The 14354-nt window shown below is 42.1% G+C and overlaps 1 protein-coding gene across 1 annotated transcript in view; it reads left to right on the top strand.

Annotated features, from left to right (window-relative positions):
* Positions 1 to 823: 823 nt before the first annotated feature.
* cad (carbamoyl-phosphate synthetase 2, aspartate transcarbamylase, and dihydroorotase) overlaps positions 824 to 14354 on the top strand; it is a 57198-nt gene continuing 43667 nt past the window's right edge. The window contains exons 1-9 of the mRNA XM_012882551.3: positions 824 to 1224; positions 5635 to 5774; positions 5866 to 5995; positions 6716 to 6858; positions 10928 to 11069; positions 11170 to 11341; positions 12729 to 12914; positions 13682 to 13791; positions 13928 to 14070. Of these exons, the coding sequence (XP_012738005.2) occupies positions 1122 to 1224; positions 5635 to 5774; positions 5866 to 5995; positions 6716 to 6858; positions 10928 to 11069; positions 11170 to 11341; positions 12729 to 12914; positions 13682 to 13791; positions 13928 to 14070 (1269 nt within the window). The 5' untranslated portion in view covers positions 824 to 1121. The remainder of the gene's footprint in view (positions 1225 to 5634; positions 5775 to 5865; positions 5996 to 6715; positions 6859 to 10927; positions 11070 to 11169; positions 11342 to 12728; positions 12915 to 13681; positions 13792 to 13927; positions 14071 to 14354) is intronic.

The raw sequence follows: 14354 nt of genomic DNA, 5'->3' as shown, positions 1-14354 counted from the left end.
TCGTTCTAACAGCGGGCGATTAGCACTCCACTGTATAATATAGCTCAGTGGTTTTGGTTTAGTCATACCCACTGAGCTATATAATACACTGGAGTGCTGATTTTGCCGAAAAACTGAAGTCACTGGCCGCCATCTTGCTCCTCCCTACTCTCACAGAATCCCATAGGATTTGGTTGCAACAACAAGCAGTTTTCTGGCTGTGTGAAAACGTTTCACAGGTAATTCACAGTCAGTGGATGTACTAACACTATCAACTACTAGAAAATTAGGTGCTGAAATATTTTACATGTTATTCATATTAGATATATATATGTATATATAAGTATGTGTATATGTATATATGTATATGTATACATATATGTTTTTGTATATTGTTATGTATATATTTATAAATGTTAAACATATATATTTAAATGAATAAAATGCAAAATATTTCAGCACATGACTTTCTCAGTACTTGATATTTTTAGAACATAACATAAAACTATATGGCATTTGACATTTTAAAAGTCTTAAGCCCCCCCTGAACATGAGAAAATCCTTGTTATTAGATGCTGTAGCGCACATATTCCCTAGTTACTGGGGGGAAATAGGGAGTACCAATATGGCGGCTGGTGGCTTCAAAGTGACTCGTTCAAACAGACGGTGATTAGCACTCCAGTGTATAATATAGCTCAGTGGTCATACCCATAGACATATATTAGACATATATATATATATATATATATATATAGACATATATATTATGTCTATGGTCATACCTTTAATTTTATTTTGAAAACTTCAACCGGAACTGTCACTTCCGGTTTTTTGCGTCAAACGTTCGTGCAGTCACCGCGGGCCGACTTCCACGCTGCTGGCGGCGCGCGTGGGACACTTTTCTGCCAGCCTTCCGGCCCATCTACCCATCAAACTCTCCAGCTAAGCTTTAATTCTTATTTATTTGCCTCCCGGGGACGCTGGAAACGCGGCAGCGCGCCTAAGCTAACCCCCTTTGACTCTCAAACCTTGTCTTTATCCGCGTTTTGCTTTCATCCTTCGCATCTTCGCGCGCTGCGTGGCGAGGAGAGTTCACGTGGGGACCGTTCTCCAAACCGCGAACCGGTTAAGTTAGCTTTAGCATGGGGGAAGAAATGGCTACTATGGCTACTTTGATTCTGGAGGATGGAGAAAGGTTTAGGGGCCGACTTTTTGGTGCGAACGTGTCTGTTTCTGGGGAAGTTGGTAAGTAACTGGAAATCACAAGCTACCTGAAAGCGACATATTGTCTTAAATTAATATGTAATGACTTCGGGTTGCCGGTTCGGCACCTCCAGAACACCGGACAGCCGGGGTAGGGTTGTGGGTATGGTGCTGAGCTTATCCACCGGACACGCAAAGCCTGCGGCGCGCTTTCTACTTCGACGTGATTGTCGTATTTAGGTGCATAGACATCTTATACGTAGACGCGTCGTTGGGCGCAGGTTCGCACGTCAACGTCACCGCCATATTGTATGTGGCAGAAAAAAAAGTTAAGTTCTGTTGTAGTGAACGTGGATCAGAGAAGATGCCTCATTCCTGTGCTGCATGGAAAAGTATTCGGGCTGATTTCACTACTTGTATCTGCCTTCTATACAATAAGGCTGCATCATGTTGCAAAACTGGACACACTAAAGCTGCAGAGTGGCAACACTAGAAAAAAAGCTGTGCAAGACAATTCTTTTTCAAGGTTTTTAGCTTGCATACAGTACAGACTATTGTATTTAGACATAGATGTGAATATATAGATTTTCAAGTATTATAAATAAGCCAAATAAATAGCTGTGATTATATATAACTATAGGTCAAGATTATATCTATCTATCTATCTATCTATCTATCTATCTATCTATATATATATATATATATATTTGTGTGTCTGTGTTATGAATATAAGGATCAATTTGTTAAATCTAAACATTGTGGTCTTCATTATTTCATAAAACCGTGTCACATGTGAACCTTTAGGAACAGAGTTTTTGGGGGAGTATTAAAGAGGTAAAATTATTAATATGAGAAAAAAAAGACCTATGACAATAAAGAAAAAAAAAGACAGAAAGAAAAAACACAAAAGTGGTATTAAAGTAAAAAAACACATAAAAAGACATAAATATACATAGTGATAATGTTATGAGAAAAACGTCATATTATGAGAATTAAGAGGGAACATTTCCAGAATAATCACAGTTTGCAGAATTATTTCACTCCTGGAGTAATAGGGCCAGGTTAGATTATTTTAATTATTTTTATTCTTTACGAGAATAAATTCAGGAGAATGAAGCTAAAGGGATACGAAAATAAACTTGTAATATTACAAAAAACAAAAATACTATGAATACAAAGTATATTCTGAGATTAAAGTCCCTCTGATACTGTTTAAGTGACTGAGTAACTGCAGATTTGCCACATTTAACATGGCGGACGCTCTGACGCATCGCAGCATAGGCAGAACTCGCCCAATGACGCGTCTACGTATATGATGTCTATGTTTTGGTGTAGGTGAGGCGAGCAGCGCCCCCAGTCATTTACTAATACAAATTGCAGGACGCAGGAAAAAAAAAACAAGAATTAAGGGGTAATGTTTCAGTTTGGCTCGAAACGCGGGTCATCCCGGGACACTTGGCAGCCCTGTTGTGACTATTTAGCTTTCCTCAGGTAGTCAGCTCCTGAAAACTCTCTTATCTTGTCATTGTTGGTAATGATCACAGATGAAAGTGGCTCCGCCCCCGGCTGTGATGCCTTTACTACGGCATAGTTGGGTTTACGCAATCCAGTCAACCAATATGAGGTGAGATTGATCTGAAGCATGCTTGGGAAGGTGTCATTTCCTGACAACAACATGCTCTGAGAACACGCCTCCACACCCAGACTGAGCTGCAATGCAAAGATTTAAAGTTTCCCATTAAATTTGATATAATAATTGGGTTTTATTCAACTCCGGCCACATCTTTTGTTTTTATTGCTTACATCCTTGTGGCAATCTTAAGTTTCCTTTTCCTTCATTGTTAAGATAAGATGAGCTTTATTGATCTCACATTGGAGAGATTGTTGAATCCCAATAGTTATAATGGTATAAATAATTATCCTGCTGGTATAATCTATGCCAGAATTATCACGCAGTGGGGCTTCTCTCAAATGACGTCACGTTCGGTCAAGCAGAGTACAAACCGAGCTTCATTTCAACCCGCTTCAATCAAGAAACCCAGCAGAGAAAAGCTTAAATGCTGGTTAAAACGTAGATGTCTCAAAATAAGCCCAAAGAGAGGAGAGGCTGTCCTCTCACAGAACGGATCAAATGTGAGAAGGGAAACGAGCTGAATCCGCGTAAAATTACAGCCAGTACAAAGAAAAAAAACATCTTTTTACAGGCCTGTGTTTTAAATTATTATTGGGCTTACTAGGGAAAAAAATAGCTTATTTTCTAAAGTTTCTAAGTCAACCAACGTGCTTTAATCAGACACTTGCGTCCCTTCTCACCGCTGCAGACACACAAATAATATTACTAATCTTCCATGATGAGGGGTTCAGTTGTAAAAAAAAAAAGTGACTTCACGTTCAAAAAACAAACCCAAAAAAACCATAATCACCAACTCAACGAACGTTGCGACTGAATTTAGAGAAAAATAAGCCCAAAGTTGCTTATAATAGGCGGACTATGCAGGAATGAAGCTCATGAACACCTCATGGATCGTATAGGGCTGGGCGATATGGCCTCAAAATAAAATCTGATTTTCTTATAACAAGCCCGATTAATTGATTTTCTTTCCTCTTTGTTTCACCAAAAAAAAATTAAAGAAATAATTTAAAAACTTGCTTTTATGTCATCTTGTAGTTGTCCTGAATTCAAAACGCGACAAGATGGCGGCCCTGCCGTCGTAAACAATGAAATTAGAACAAAATGTTTGCTGCCAGTGGTTTTACACGATGAGCCTCGCGTCACTTGAACTTCAAACTAACTAAAAAAACTAAGTAAAAGTTTCCTCTTTACAATATTTTGATAATATATTTCCCTAAACATGAATTCAGCATTGCTGCTGTTCTCTTCACGGAAGCCCAATGAGTGCGTTGGCAAAGTAAAATCCGCATTTTCCAAAAATTAAATCTTACAAACTTTGTAAATCTGGAAATAATTGATTTTAAATCGATCGCGCGGCCGTATCTGTATGATGGTTTCATTCCGCTGAGAAAAAACCCAGAGAAATTTAGCCTACCTGGTGTCTCGTCTGACTCCTCACCACCGATGGAAGGCAGAGAGCTCACAGAGGCGTCTTTGGTCAGAGTTTCCACAGTGAAGTCGTCTCGGTCACAAACTCGTACCCAACACTGACATTTCCCGTCAATCCTTTGGTGTTTAGGAAAATTAATAAAAAAAAATCCCTTCGTTTGGTCTCTCCGGCAGAAACCGACGCAGCAGCTGCGTTTTATGGCGGCCATAATGTCTGCGGAGGCGACTTTCAGCACGGACCTGTTCACTATTTGACTATTCAAACTATTTTAAGCTGTTCGGCTCAACGTTTGACGTCATTTGACAAAAGCCCCACTGGCCTACGCCCTACTATGATCAGGTTTTATGTCACTAATGCTAACGTTTAAATCTCAGCCTCAGGCCTGGATTTATTTTACTTTCCCAATCTTTTAGACTGGGAAAGTAGGCAGCAGCCTCTCTTCTTTTCCCCCTGAGACGTTCAAAGCGACTCGATGCCTCTTATGTTCAGATCTGCCTCTTCGCCTCTGAAGGGCAGAGCTTCATCTGCACAGATGATGTCAATCAAACGTGTAACATCTACACTGCAAAAACTGACCTAAAAATAAGTAAAACGTTCTTAAAATGTGTGTTTTTGTCCTAGATTTGAGCAGGTAAATAAGATTGTCTGCCAATATGAGTATTTTGACCCCTAAAATAAGAAAAATAGACATCCTGCACTTGAAATAAGATGATGGAGATGGATTGTTCCTATTTTAAGTGCAAAAATCTTATTCCATTGGCAGATAATCTTATTTACCCGCCCAAATCAAGGACAGATATACTCATAAGAAAATTGTACTTATTTTTAGTTCTGTTTTGGCAGTGTACGGCTCATAACGAGCTATTTAGCTGGACTGAGGGTAAAAAAAAAGGCTGCCGCGCTCAAAATAAGAAGCATCTGAAGCCCAAAGACAAACTTTGAACTCTGTACGGGTTATTTATCAAGAGTTTGGAAGAAAAAAAAAGTCTGTGAAATGAAATGAAAGGAAGACCTGAGCCGTACGTTGACCCCGTCCACAGACGTGGATGAGGCACACTGCAAAAACGGAACCAAAAATGAGTAAAATTTTCTTAAAATGAGTGTATCTGTCCTTGATTTGAGCAGGTAAATAAGATTATCTGCCAATGGAATAAGATTTTTGCACTTAAAATAGGAACAATCCATCTCCATCGTCTTACTTTAAGTGCAGGATGTCTAATTATCTTATTTTATGGGTCAAAATACTCATTCCATTGGCAGATAATATAATATACCTGCTCAAATCAAAGACAAAAACAAATTTTAAGAACATTTTACTTATTTTTAAGTCCTTTTTTGCAGTGCAGAGTGAGTTTGGGGTCTTGCTGAGGAAGGTTTTTTGTGTGTTTAGTGTTCCAGACGGGCATGGTGGGCTACCCTGAGGCCCTTACAGACCCCTCCTACCGCTGCCAGATGCTGACCCTCACTTACCCTCTCATCGGCAACTACGGCGTACCGGACGACGAGGAGGGGGAGTTTGGATTGAGCTCGGTAAGCGGCGGAAATAAAACCGCTGAAGTGGGCTTAAATCGGACCGAAAACGCCACATTAATTTTATTCTCACGTTTTTTTTCCTCCTCAGTGGTTTGAATCTAACAAGATTCACGCTGCGGCTCTGATTATCGGAGAGTTGTCGGAGAATCCCAGCCACTGGAGTTCGGTGAAGTCGCTCGACCAGTGGCTCAAAGAGCACGGCATCCCCGGGTTGCAAGGTCAGGAGATTTCATTCCCATCTCAAAGTTTAAAGCAGGGGTGTCCAAACTTTTCTATACATGGGCCAAAAATGTCACGCCAAAGGAACTCTAGAGCCAAAGAATGACTAAAAAAAAACTTTTAAACCAAAAAAAATGTATGCTAACTTTTTTACCTGCTCTGCAAAATATAATTTTAAGTAAATAAATTAGATTTTCTGTAGGAAATAAATGTGTAAATCATTGTAGATCCAAATAATTTGTCACGTTAAAAGATGGTCGTCCAGTTTGCAAATTTTTTTGAATAATTGACTCTTTTTGGTCTAGCAACATATGAACATTATTTGGGTCAGTAGTTCTTTAAAACCAGTGTAACTGAATTCAAAGCAGATTTTAATGCACCAAAGTCTGCATCTGAGTAATTAAATGTCATTGGATAGACGCTACAATGAAATTAAAGAGGATGTCAAAAGTGTATTTATTAAAATTTGAATACTTTGTGTTGAACTTAACATTTTCTATTGTAAGATTTGAACTTTTCTGTAATAATTTGGCCCTGATTTAAAAACTAAAAGCTTCCATCTGCATCAGACACCTATGCTGGTGGAGCAAATCTTTATTTAAACGCAGTAGGGGGAGTGGGGGGGCCACAAATGGCCCCCGGCCCGCACTTTGGACACGCCTGTTTTAAAGTAAGGCTGATAAAATCGAGGCTTTTAAAGCTGTTTTCCTGCTTTCCAGGTATCGACACTCGCTGCCTAACCAAAAAGATCAGGGAGCGCGGCACCATGCTGGGGAAACTGGTGGTAGACGGGACTCCGGAGAACAGCGTTCCCTTGGATAACCCCGATCAGAGGAACCTGGTCCAGGAGGTGTCCATGAAGGTAACCCATCCAGAGCGCTTAAGCATTCTCACCAGGCGGGCCCAGTTGGTTCGGAGGGGAAAATAAAAGTTGCTAAAAGCCATTGTTGCTGGTCACTTTTTGAAATAAAATCACCAGAGGGGTCTGAAAAGTCTCTTAAGTGTAGCAACAAAGATGCTAAATGTCGTCTCTAGTCTTCCTTCCCTCCTGGGAGCAGAAGTAGCCACTAGCAGCTTCACAGGAAGGAACTTTAGCTGCTGGGTTTTTAAGTTTTTCCAGCCTGGAGTCCTGATTTAAACTTGAAAATTTGTTTTTTGTTTTTCTCTCTTTTAGTGTTTATTGTTGTGTGTCGATATGTATTGTGATACTTTGTTCAAATAAAAAGAGAAGAGAACACAAAAAATCCCATTGCTGAGTCAAAAGTGCATAGATCCTGTCATCCTTAGACACATTTTTAATTAAAACAAAACAAAAACAAAGCTGTACACGTGTTTGTTGTCCGTTTGTTGTGTGAACTCAACGCCACATTATGTCCTGAAAGGTTTTTCACCACGGTAACACGCAGAGACAATGAAGAATGTTGAAAGTCACTTATTTCAAGTGCATTATATCTAATTACCATATTTTAGGGGTAAAACTACTGTTTCCATTGGCAGATAATCTCATTTACCTGCTCAAATCAAGCACAAAAACACTAATTTCAAGAAAATTGAACTTAGACCCGAACCTGGTAAAAAAAAATAATAAAAAAAATTTTAAAAAATAAATCTCATTCATACCTTCCCACCCTAGTGCCCCACTCCCCACACACAGACTTTCAAAAGAAAGAAAAGAAGGGGACGACGCCGTACACACATTTCCACATAACACCCACATCCAACAATCCCAAATTGGGAGGGGGGGGCACCACACCACACCATAATCCAACTATCCGACTGCCAGTTCCCGATCCCACACCCGGCCCAGGCCCCCCAGGGAGGGGGCCAACACGACCCGTACGGGCCACCCAACCAGAACGCCCCTGACCCCCTAAATACCTAATAAACCCACTCCCTCCCCCACCTTACCCTAGCCACCCCTCCCCCCACACCTTTCTGGGGAGAGCAGAGGTGTCAGCCCCAGTCCCGGCAAGCCACCTAGGCCCCACAGCAACCCCCCGCCAAGACCCCGGACCCTGTGGCCAGCTTTTCCTCCAGGCCCCAGACTCCGTGCCGCAATCGGAGAACGGGGGTGTGGAAAAGACCCCCGATCCTCCCTACGCCCGCTCAGATGTTGTATTGTTGCATGTTGTTTTCAAGTGTGTTCAAAACCGGGAGCACCGAAGGGGGTGTCCGGCACAGTCCACCCACCCTCCGGAAGGTAGCTGGTGCTAACGCACCCGTTCCAACTGCCCAGAACCCTCAATGTCTTAATGCGAGAGGAGGTGAATGGAGCCATCCGAGGCGAGGCTCAAACAACATATGCCCCCCGTTCCCCCAGATGTCTTCACCCCCCCCCCCATACCATGGCCTACATGTATGTGCGTTGTGAAAATGTCTAAAATGCATAATAAAATTGGGGTGAGGGACATCATCAGAAAGTGGCAACCTCCAGTAACACCCCCACTCCCCAAGGTCCTACAAGTGTGCCAGCGTGATGGAGCAGGCAGGGGGAGGAGTCCGGGGATGAGGAGAAAAGTACTGGGGGGCCTACTGCAGTCCAGCTCCCCTACTGACTCCAATAGGCACCCCCGCTCCCCGAAACCCATGGAGAAGGGGGCCCCGGCACCACCATAGCCCGGGGGCCAGGGAGAGGCGGTAGGGCCCGTGAGCCAACACCTACAACCGAACCCCCCCGCGACCCACCCACGAAGCCTCCTGGCTTTACCAAAAAAGAAAGAAATAAAATAAAAAAATTAAAGGGGGGACCCTGGCTAGCCAGCCTGCACGAGCCATCCACAATCATATGTTCACAATGATCGTGACATTTCAGTCAGATTACACATATTTATTCAGAACCAAAACTATTTAAACTGGATTTTATATATATATATATATATATATATATATATATATATATATATATATATATATATATATATATATATATATATATATATATATATATATATATATATATATATATACTAAGTTATATATTAATATAATTATCAATCGGATCCAACAGGGTAGCTTCCTACTTCATGTGTAAATACATTTACAAATGACACTTTAAACTGTACAAAAAAACAGATACTCATTAGTGACCATCTGACACTTTTAAAGAGTACGTGATAACAACAGCGCTTATCTACATAAGAGCAAAACTATATACAGACAAGTGAGAGCAGAGATGCCAATAAATTTAAAAATGATATAATACAAACCGCAATGCGGAGGGAAAACAAATCAACAAAAAATGAATAATGCATCTTAGAATCAAAGAGATTACAAAATCATAGCAAAAACAATATATATTGTTTATATTATTATAAACAATATATATATATCCTCAGTCACATGTCTCAGAAATCAGGGTGTTCAATGTACTTCTCTACCCATTAGCACATATTGTGTTTATGCCGGGAAAAACTAACTGTAAAGCAGAGGATTATCTATCAGACAATTTTACTTATAAAAGGTAATTCCCCAGGATGTAGTTTGTAGTGTCCATTTATTTGTGCACCCATAAGCAAAGAAAAAATCGGGCTTCCTGAGACGTAGCTCTGGAAGTTTGCTAACTGTCAATACAAAATTTGAAATGATGTATTAAGTTAGACAGTAATTTAATTCAATCAATTGATCTCATGTAGCCCCTAAAGGGGTGACGTTTTCAGTCAGCTAATTTATCTGGAAATCGGTTGAGAATTCACCGGATTCAGAGTGTCTGAAAACATAAAGTACATTTTCCTGAATTGACGTGTATTCTGTCTGACTGCAGCTTGGTCTGACCTACGATGGCCGCTCTGTCAGCACGCCTCTCACCCAACGACGCGGCGTCTACATATATGATGTCCATGTCCAAAACGTCCACATCCACACACACACACACCCCAACCCCCCACTCGTAGATGTAATCCCTCCCCAACACTAACATTCAAACAACTCACCATACATGCAACAATAGACATCAAGGCTGGGTTAGTCCCTACTCCTCCCGCCCTCCCCTCCCCTCCACTAGCAGAGTGCCAACCCAAAAAGAAAGGGAAGAGCATCTGCCCTGAGATGTTAAAGTCCATGCCCCCCTACCAGCTCAACAGACCCCGAGGCCCCCCAGCACACCAGAGGCCTCGTGCAGGGGCAAACACTCAGGCGGCGCGCTGGCCCAGATCCCAAGTGGCATACCCCCCGGAACCCGAGGCCCCGCCGGGGGCCCCTGCCCGAAGGCAGCATACCCCCCGGAACCCGAACCCCCGAGGCCCTGCCGGGGGCGGCATACCCCCCGGAACCCGAACCCCCGAGGCCCTGCCGGGGGCGGCATACCCCCCGGAACCCGAACCCCCGAGGCCCTGTCGGGGGCGGCATACCCCCCGGAACCCGAACCCCTGAGGCCCTGCCAGGGGCCGGCACACCCCAGGGACCACCGACCCCCGGACCCACCAAGTGGCAGTACAGCTACCAGGTCAGTAACTCCCCAAGAGCGCCGCAAGCGGCCGCTGTAGGCCGCCCCTAGGCCTCCCAAGCCCCGCCCAGATGGGGGCAACAGACCCCTGGGTCAGACCCACCAGGCGCCCCACTCCGAGTGCCCCCAGAGCCCCAGGGACCCCTCTAGCCAGCCCCTGCGCCCTGCAGGACGCAACCGACCGCCCCTTTCCACTAAGTGATGGTGCTTATCAAAGGAGCCCAGTATAACACCATTTTAAATGCCCCAGTACCAAATTAGTACTAAACAACCCTAGTATAGACTTAAAAGACTCTGCTGCAAAAGAACCGGCCCTATGGGACACTAAAGAATTCTACTTCAGGTGAGTTTGGTGCATTAGTGGCTGAAGTGTCATCAGCTGCTGCATCAGGAGGCAGGAGAAACGTTTTTTTTCCCTATGATATGAGAGTAATGTTGCTTTCTGCTACTCATGATGCGGTTCTCTTATTTCTGCTCTTGTTTCTTTCAGGAGCCACGAGTGTTCAACCCAAGTGGCAGCGTGCGAATCACGGCGGTCGACTGTGGCATCAAGTACAATCAGATCCGGTGCCTTGCTCAGAGGGGGGCCTGTGTCACTGTGGTGCCGTGGGACCACCCACTGGACCCCAACGGTAAGTAGTCCACACCGTAAGCTTTTGTGCCGGCAGCATTTGCTCATTTGGACGAAACCAGGCAAGATTTTAGACGGTAAAGTCGACTTTCTCTCCCCAGATTTTGACGGTTTGTTCATCAGCAACGGTCCCGGCGACCCGCGGTTCTGTCAGGCCACCATCAACAACGTGAGGAAGGTGGTCTGTGTGGATCAGCCCAAGCCCGTGTTCGGGATCTGCCTCGGCCACCAGCTGCTCTCTTTGGTCATTGGAGCAAAAACCTACAAGATGAAGTGAGATTCCTCTGTTGTTGGCATGCAGCGAAAAGGCTCGTCGGTTTTAAATTATTAAAGTCTGAAGAAAGGATCAATCAAGCCGGCTTCACTTTATCACACAGGCAAACCTGATAACATTACGAGCCCTCTTAGTGCTTTAAAGGTTTCTGAAGCAGGACAGAAATGTCTCCCAGGTGACCCGATCCGGGGGGCAGGTTCTCAGAAATCCTCCGGCTGTGGCGTTTTGCCTCTTTGTTTGGGAACGGTTGAGCTGTGAAAGGCAGGTTTAGCTGTCCTCAGCAGTCCTGGATGAGCGGAAACCCAGTGACCCTGAAGCTCAGAGGTACAGCGGCCGCCGCCCGGCAGCTTTTCTCAGGGCAGTAAAAGGTTCCCACTGCCTCCTGGAATGTTATTGACATCTTCAGAGATAATTTCAGGATAGTTTGCCTGGATTCAGGGCAACAAACTACAGCTATGCAGCCTGGTTTATTAACCGTTTGGTTTCCTGTAAAGAAAAGTCTGTAACGGGGGATTAAAGTGGTTAAAATTAATAGGAAATAGTTATTTTCTTCTTTTTGTGGATGATAATCATGGTGGAAATTCAGTTTTTTTTTCAATAAACTTAGCTATACTCTACAAAGAAATACTTAAAATAATCTCAGGAATTGGAAAACAAGAAAAATCACTCCTGAAACCAGTTTATTTAGTTGATTAAGTTATATTTTTATGCATTAGAACTCGTGTTCTGTTTATATCACACACACCGCAAAAAGGGAACTAAAAGTGAGTAGAATTTTCATGAAATTAGTGCATTTGTCCTTTATTTGGGCAGGTAAATAAGATTATTTGCCAATGAATGAGTATTTTGACCCCTAAAATGAGATAATTATTAAACTGCACTTCAAATAAGATGGAGATCAATTGTTCCTATTTTAAGTGCAAAAATCTTATTCTATTGGCAAATAGTCTTATTTACCTGCTCAAAACAAGGAAAAATACATTACTTTCATGCACTTTTTGCAGTGCATGCATTAGGCAGTAACTTAAATTTAAAAACACAACTTATGCCTGTGGCGAACGCCTGCACCATGTGCTAAACAGGTTAATTGTAAAATGTAATTTTGTAAAAGATTTCTGGGCTTTTAAGCAGTATTGAAAAAGGAAAACAACAGGAAGAAATACAGAGTGACCAACTTAATGTTATTCTAATAAATGATTAAACGGGAACTAAAAATAATGGCAACTCCATTAACGCCACCAGTGATCATATATACCATTAATGTCATTCAAGCAGACGTTGAAAAGCCTTTTGATGTCTTATAATTAACATTTTCTGTTAGGTTTGTTTTGTTTCAGTAAAAAACTTTCTTTCTTTTTTTTTTTTTTTTTTTTTTTTAAATCTCAGGTACGGTAACCGAGGCCACAACCAGCCGTGCATCCACAACGGGACGGACCGCTGCTTCATCACCAGTCAGAACCACGGCTTCGCCGTCGACCCCGACACCCTGCCCAGCGACTGGGACGTCCTCTTCACCAACGCCAACGACCACACCAGCGAGGGCGTCGTGCACAGCACCAAGCCGCTGTTCAGGTAGACGCGCCGCTTCATGTGGATTAGGGCTCAACGATTTTGGAAAATAATCTAATTGCGATTTTATTTTTTTATTATTATTTTTTATTTATTTATTATTCTTTTTTTTAAATATTGTGATTTAATGCAATTTTTTCCCCAGTTTAATTTATCATGTCTTTTAACACACATACAAACAACAAATCAATTAGTTGCTAAAAGACCCACAGCATCTAAAGTCGGTGCAGAAATGATTGCGTTCTGCCTACGAAATATTTCTACCAAAATTGCAATATTGACTTTTCTCTGCATTAACCACAAGTAACTAAAATGGCCTCTAGATAAAGATGTTTGTAAACAAGGACTACTTTAAACATGAACTTTAAATATTTCTATTAATCAGAATATTATTCAAGAGAACAGCTTTTAATTGATTTGGACATCAATCCTTGTTGAACATAAAGTGCAACCAACAAGCAAGTCTATGTATTAAACTGATTGACCTGTACTTAATGCTATGTATGATTATATAAACTCTAAAACAAGTAATAAATTAGAATATCTCACTGCTACAACTGTCTTCCCTTCCATGTGGAGCAAACCCACTTTAAACATTTTACCGACACCTAATGGACGTGTCTGATTCACTAATTGTTTCATAGCCAAAAATTGCAGACCTCTGCGATTTGGAAAGTGCGTTTTTTTAAATCGCGATTATATTGAAAATGCGATTAATTGTTCAGCCCTAATGTGGATCACATCCCTGATCGGCTCCTCTCACCCTGCAGTGTCCAGTTCCACCCTGAGCACATGGCCGGCCCCACAGATCTGGTCGGCTTGTTTGACGTTTTCCTCGACGCCGTCAAGGACCACAAAGTGGGCAACGGCAAGAAATCTGGTAATTCAATTTCCTCCCGCTCTAACCAGTCTACGCATCGTTAAACAGATCAGAGGGAAGCTGGTTGTAATAACGAGTTCAGGCAACCTCCTTAAAGCATTTCATGTCTTTTTTTTTTTCTTTTTTTTTTCCACAGTTAAGCAGCGTTTGATGGACCACCTTACATACGCTGGCTCTTCAAAGACGGAGGAGGTCGTCAGGCCCAAGAAGGTCCTCATCCTGGGCTCTGGAGGCCTCTCCATCGGCCAGGCCGGGGAGTTTGACTACTCTGGATCTCAGGTGTGAGATCAGGAAACTGCTCCCCTCAAAGAATAGATTAGAATTTGTTATTCAGTGAGAATGCTATACAGCATTTTTTTTCTGGCTGTTACCATTGAAATCAATGCAAATTGATACAACTTCCTTCAAATTCTTCACATTCTTCCAATTCTTCAATTTTTTTATTTTTTTTTCAAATTCTTCACATTCTTTAAATTCTTCCAATTCTTCAATTTTTTTTTAATTTTGTTCAAATTCTTCAAATTTTTCCAAATGTTTTCAAATTCTTCAAATTTTTTCAAATT

This window comes from Fundulus heteroclitus, chromosome 15, assembly GCF_011125445.2.
Source record: "Fundulus heteroclitus isolate FHET01 chromosome 15, MU-UCD_Fhet_4.1, whole genome shotgun sequence".
Taxonomy (NCBI): Eukaryota; Metazoa; Chordata; class Actinopteri; order Cyprinodontiformes; family Fundulidae; genus Fundulus; species Fundulus heteroclitus.
This window is presented reverse-complemented; position numbering and strand designations above follow the sequence as displayed.